The following is a 6,670-nucleotide window of genomic DNA, read 5'->3' on the forward strand; positions in this document are numbered from 1 at the left end:
ATACCAATTAGGTAAGTCGAGAGCTCTGCGAGGAAAACCCTGCACCTAGGGTTTAGCACTGATCTGAACAGGTTCACCAACAGTTCTGGCAGCGCACAGAGACCGATTAGTTGATCTTCTTCTCAGAGGCCGTGTACTGGCCCGACAAATGGTAAACGGGGGGTCCACTGGGACCCCAACTTACAGGGAAATAGTCATGCAGAAACACAAAGCACATGAAGGTTTCAATATCTCTGGGTATGAAGCCTGAAAAGGCAGCTCTGGGACAAGCAGCGGAAGAGAAACCCAGTGGCAGAAAGATCCAAATCACGGATCAGAGATGCCAGTAAAAGTCAGTGACAGACAGGAGAAGCACGGGAACAAACCGAAAGCAGGCCAAAACAGCTCAGATCCAATAATCACTCCGTCAGATGAAGAAAAGGAACATAGGGAGGGAAAACGCCCTATAGAAAATGAGGATAAAACGGAAGCTTCCAACCTCAGCCCCAAAAATACCCTACAAGGAGTCTGCAAACCCAAAAAGAAGGAAGCCCTCCATGTGGTCTTCTCAGATCCAGACATTCAGGCCTATAGAGACCACATGATGGAGCATGCAATCATATGTAAGTTTATGGGACTGTGGCCAACAGAAAGAGCTCTCTGCCAATGGATCAAACAGCACTAGCGACCAAAAGGTGATGTCAAACTACATCTTGGAGCTAGAGGTTTTTTTACTGTTGTCTTTTCTAACCTAGAAGACAAAGATAGGGTCTTCGATGGAGGGCCTTACTTCCTTTCATCAGCATGCCTCTACATGAGGCCATGGAAGGCGAACTTCGTGCCTGAAAAGGAAACCTTCACCCAAGTCCCTGTGTGGATCCGCCTCTTCTCATTACCTATCGATTACTGGGGCCTAGCGACCCTAAAGCTCATAGGAGACTGACTTGGCACCTTCATTAAAGCCTCGGAGGCAACGATGCAAAGGAAGTACACTTCCTGTGCCAGGATCTGCGTCGAAATGGATGTCTCAGGTGCCTTACATGAAGGACTGTGGCTAGAGTTCAGAGATGAAGATTACTTTCAAGCCATCGACTATGAACAGATCCCCTTCCGGTGTAGGAAATGCCATGAACACGGTCACCTTGTCAGGGAATGCCCATTAAACAAACCAGTGGAAGATGCCAAGCTTGAGCAACCAGCCAAGAACCAGGAGGTTTTTAAAAAGCCAAAATCAAGACAAAGGGCCTACAGGAAAAGAATAAACAAAGCAGTGATAGATCCCAGCAAAACCCTCAACCCCTTCAGCATTCTGGACTCAGAAGCAGACTCGGAAGGTAACAACAAAGAGACAAAGCTGCCTGAAGCTCCTCAAAAAAATATGACAGACCACAGATCAACAGATGCAGAGGAAACCACTGAAAATACAGAAGTACAAACGCATGAAGTAGCAGATGAACGAGATGAAGACACAGACATGCTAACCAGCGATGGGGGAAGCGAAGATCTGGAACTCAATGAAGTTCTAGAAAAAGAAGGGGTAAATCTGCCAGACATGGAAAAGCACTGGAGAACACAAGGGCTGGAAAATATCCCGGAGGAAGAAATAAAGAAGATCAGCGACCTCTTCATAGCAAGACAACAAGCGGAGCTAGATAAGCAAAAGAAAAGATTAGGAATCATGAAAGGCACAGGTAACCAATCTAAAAGCCTTTTTCTTCATTCATTAGGACGGAAACAAAACAAGAGAAGAGGCCGAAGGACAAATGGAGAGGTTCTTAATGATTTGGGTATCCTAATGATCAATTCAGGCAAAATGAAGGCTTTACACGCCTTCCCGTCCTACCAATAACCTCATCATTATTAATGAAAATCATCTCCTGGAATACAAGAGGGCTCAACAGCTAAGTCAAACAAAGACTTCTCAAGAGGAAGTTACAACAGGAAAAGCCAGACATTATGCTCATCCAGGAAACAAAGTGTGCCACTAATAAGCTGGAGAACATCACCAAAAAGCTAGGAAAAACTATCAAATATATAGACATAGCCAGTCAAGGATGGGAAGGAGGCATTGCAACTCTCTGGGACTCCAGAGTAATCGAAATCACTTCTATGGAAGCTACCAGATCATACATTGCCACAAAATTTCAATTAACTGGTAATTCTGAAACCTACCTTTGTATAAATGTCTATGGGCCACAGCGTTTAGAAGATAAAATTTCTTTCCTGAACTCGCTAATGAAGTTAAAGCTAAGATACCAACATTCAAAGATCATAATGGGAGGGGATTTCAACATGATTACCTCCCTCCTGGAAAAAAAAGGAGGCCTTAGGCGACTGAATAAAGACTCAGAACTCTTTGTTGACTTCATGGAATCCGCCCAACTGGTCGACATCCCCCCAAAAAATGGGCTCTACACTTGGAACAACCGAAGAGGAGGAGAAAATAGGATAGCCTCTCGCCTTGACCGTTTTTTGATCTCAGAAAACATCTTACTGGAAGGAACAACAGTTGACTCTGATATCCTCCCCAGTGGGGGATCAGACCACTGGCCCATCGCCCTGGAAGCTGCTTTTCTTGAGACCCCCAAAAACAGGCCTTTCAGATTTGAGAAATTCTGGCTAACTCACCCAAATTTTCCAGATCTGTTGAAAAAATGGTGGGAAGAGCCCAGGAATATAAGGGGGACAAAAATGTTTAAACTCCAGTCCAAACTAAAGCACATCAAACACAAAATCAAGGATTGGAATGCAACCGATTTTGGTAATATTTTCCAGGAAAAGCACAATATAGAAGACCGACTAAGTCAAATTCATAAAGGCTGGGCTTCGGGGATTAACAGGGAGGACTCAAATGAACAGGAAAAGATCCTAATGCAGAAATGGCAGCTCCGCTGCCAACAGGAAGAAATCCTTTGGAAGCAAAAATCTCGCATCCAATGGTTGAAGGAGGGAGAGCAAAACACAAAGTTCTTCCATAGATTGACGATGGATTACAGGGGGGCTAATAAAATCCTTAAGCTTACCAATGCATCTGGAGAAGTTATTCAAAACCACAATGAGATCTCAACTTTGCTTACTAGTCACTTTAAGCAAATTTCCCAGGAATCTCAAGAAGATCGATCGGAAGCCAGAGAGGAAATAATACAGGCCATCCCCCAAATCATTACTCCAGCACAAAATGCCTCTTTGTTAAGAAATATCTCAATGGAGGAGGTGGAGGAGGCTATTAAAGACATGCCAAATGATAAAGCACTGGGACCAGATGGTTTTACTATAAACTTCTACAAAGCTTGTTGGCAAACAGTCAAAAAGGAGGTCTGGGAAGTAGTTGAAGATTCAAGACGATCTGGCTCAATTCTTAAAGCCCTAAACTCTACTTTCCTAGCCCTAATCCCCAAAGAAGAGGAAGCCCGAACTCCGGAAAAGTTTCGCCCCATAGCTCTGTGCAACGTGACTTATAAAATCATCTCTAAGGTCATCGCTAACAGACTTAAACCAATCCTCCCTGACATCATCTCGGAGGAGCAATCAGGCTTCGTGGAAGGCAGACAAATTCTGGACAACATCCTCTTGGCTCAGGAGATGATACATACTTTGCAATCCAGAAAAATCCCTGGTATGATGATTCAGCTCGACCTTTCAAAAGCTTTCGACAAAGTGAATTGGAATTACCTGGAGGCCACCTTAAGTGCTTTTGGTTTCGACATTCGGTGGATCAAATGGATTCTCGCTCTTATCAAGTCAACAAATTTCTCTATTTTGGTTAATGGATCCCCCTCGGCCCCCTTCTCTCCTTCCCGCGGCATAAGGCAAGGAGACCCGCTGTCCCCCTTCCTTTTTGTGATCCTCATGGAAGGGCTTAGCAGATATATTCACAGAGCCAAAGCGGAAGGGAAAATTAATGGATTGCGCCCTTTCCCCTCCACCCCTGCAACTACTCACCAGCAGTTTGCCGATGATACTATGCTGCATGGCTCTCCAACTGTCAAAGATGCCAAGGCTTTCAAATCCATCTTATCTCTATTCAGCATGGCATCAGGTATGGACATAAACCACTCCAAATCGACTATTTTTTTCTTTAATACTCATGTTTCAATTCAGAACCATCTTACCAGCATCCTAGGCTTTCGAAAAGGTTCTCTACCCTCGAAGTACCTGGGAGCCCCGCTCACCACCAAGCCATGGCAAAAGTTTCATTGGGAAAGGCTCATAGCAAACATGGAAAAAAGATGCAAACATTGGACACACAGGGCTCTTAATTTTGCGGGACGCCTAGTTTTAACTAAAGCCATTCTGCAGGCCATCCCTCAGTATATGCTTTCTATCCTCCCAGCACCTAAAGCCATCCTGCAGAAAATCCGATCCATTCAAAGATCCTTTTTATGGAGTGGCAGCGCAGAGAAGAGGAAATGGGCTCTCGTGGCCTGGGATAAGGTCTGTAAATCGAAACTAGCTGGAGGTTTAAACCTAATTGACCCCGACATTAGCAACAAAACTGGTGGAGCGAAGCTGTGGTGGCGCTGGCTGAAGGAGACCAACCTCCCCTGGGCCAGATATTGGAAGGAGAAATACACTCCTAACTGCAGAGACCAGGACCTCATAAGACTTCAGGAATTGCCAGAAGGTTCCCCAATTTGGAATTTGGCAAAAAAGAACAGAAATCTAATTCAAGAACACAGTTTTTGGGAGATCCGTAATGGGAAATCTGCCCTCTTTTGGGAAGACTCCTGGCAACAGCACCCAAAGCTTGAAAACCCTGATCTTGAAGCGTACAAAATTAACTGTCAAAACAAGGGAAAGCACTCTGTTCATCAATACTGGAACCCCGATAGCCAGGACCAGGAATGGAGAGAATGGTCCCTCCCAGACGCAGAAATCCCTAATGAAGAAAATAATAACCTTCAAAATCTGCTCCTAATCTTAAACAAACGAAAAATTAGAATAACCACAGATGAGGACAAGCTGAGATGGGGGCTGAAGGGCAATGGCAATTTCACCCTTAAAGAAGCCGGAAGGCAGATGGAATTCTCAGAGCAGGGGGAGGACGCATCATGGTTCAACAAGGTTTGGGATCCCCTCTTTTGGCCAAAAATTCAAACTTTTCTATGGCTTCTCATGCGGCGAAAGACCCTCACTTGGGAAAACCTGCAGAAAAAGGGCTTTGAAGGTCCTTCTTTTTGCCCTATGTGCAACCAAGCCGCAGAAACCATGAACCACTTATTCAATACCTGCGAGTGGGCAAACCTCATTTGGCAAGAGATAGAAGCTATCATGCAGCAAAACAGCAGAGACTTGGACTCCATCCATAACACCATTAACAATTGGCCAAGCAATTATTCAGAAAATCCTCAAATCAACAATATATGGAAAGTTCTACCAGGTTTTATTACTTGGACATTGTGGAAAGAAAGAAATAGAAGGATTCTTCAAAGCGAACACAGGAATATTAAACATTTGAGAATTACCTTATTTCAGAACATCCGCCAATTAATCCTGGTAAAAAGTAAAGCCGACCCAGCCAGCCGAATCTCGCTGGAGGACCAGAGAATCCTAAATGCCTTCAACATTTGCACCGACCAAAGTCTCGTCCCCCAGGCCAAACAGCAGAACATCAACAATACACTAAAAGGATGGACTCAGCCCCCTGAAGGTTTTCTGAATTTAAATTTCGACGGGGCCTCGAAAGGAAACCCGGGCCCAGCTGGTATAGGAGGCATCATCCGAAACCAGTCAGGCGAAATTCTCCATATATACAGCAAAGCGCTAGGTGAGGGTACCAATAACGAAATGGAATTCGCAGCAATGGAAAAGGGGTTAAAAATCCTCCATAGAAACCAAAAAGAAAACGCAGTAATTGAGGGTGACTCTGAGATTGCCATAGCAGTGGCAAAGAAAATATACGGGGGCACTCCAATAAGCAAAGTAACTAAGCACTGGCGCCTGTCCATGGTCACAGACAGTATCGGGAAACTGCTTGGAGGAATGAAAGGCCTCATCTTCCAAGCGGTAAGGAGAAAGGAAAACTCAGTCGCCGACCACTTGGCTAACCACGGGATCGAACACCCAGCTGAAATGGTGGACAACTGTTGGCAGATGGTGGAAAATCATCATTTAAAAGACCGATGCTCTCAACTCGCTCGATTAGATTTAGCGGCTGCGGAAAGGGCAGGTCGGCAATCCGATTAACAAACTTTCATAAGTATATGGATAGGCCGACGGGACTGGTGCCATCAACTCCTAACAACTACCGCAGGACAAGCCGGTTGAGGGCATTAATGAGCATAGCAGGTTACAGGGATTTGTACAGGTTCATGATCCAGGATGACATAGGCCGCCGCAGAAGCGCTGGACGGAGGGACACGTGGCACGCTCAAGACCGAGCAGGAGGTGGCGAAGGCAAACATTCCCAATCAATGAAAAGCCCCTCCAATTTTTCGCACAACTACATTTATGGTGATCGGACAGGCAATGAACACGCCGCGATCCACTCCCCTGCCCGAAACCTCCCCGCAAATTTCTATATAATTGCTCCTGCACTCTCTTGGAGCATCATGTTTTATGCACTTAGGAAGCAGAGACTCCATCTTTGCATTAGTGTTCAGGAGAGTATCAGTCACGAAAGATTTCTCATGGCGGGCGAGAGCAGCCGAAACCAGTCGGCAAACAGAGATTTGCAGACGGCCCGAGATTT

General features: G+C 45.2%; 1 protein-coding gene across 1 annotated transcript; it reads left to right on the top strand.

Annotated features, from left to right (window-relative positions):
• Positions 1 to 2,346: 2,346 nt before the first annotated feature.
• Positions 2,347 to 6,165, top strand: LOC149187685 (uncharacterized). Its single transcript, XM_089409732.1, has one exon. The coding sequence runs from the start codon at positions 2,347 to 2,349 to the stop codon at positions 6,163 to 6,165; it is 3,819 nt and encodes a 1,272-aa protein (XP_089265858.1).
• The last annotated feature ends 505 nt before the right edge of the window (positions 6,166 to 6,670 follow it).

This window comes from Pinus tabuliformis, chromosome 3_1 (genome assembly GCF_031772625.1).
Source record: "Pinus tabuliformis cultivar Carrire ecotype Pingquan chromosome 3_1, CPIR1, whole genome shotgun sequence".
NCBI lineage: Eukaryota > Viridiplantae > Streptophyta > Pinopsida > Pinales > Pinaceae > Pinus > Pinus tabuliformis.

What these genes read in the sequence shown, in the direction of transcription:
- LOC149187685 (XM_089409732.1), top strand. Translation starts at nt 2,347, where the DNA reads ATGGAATCCGCCCAACTGGTCGACATCCCCCCAAAAAATGGGCTCTAC.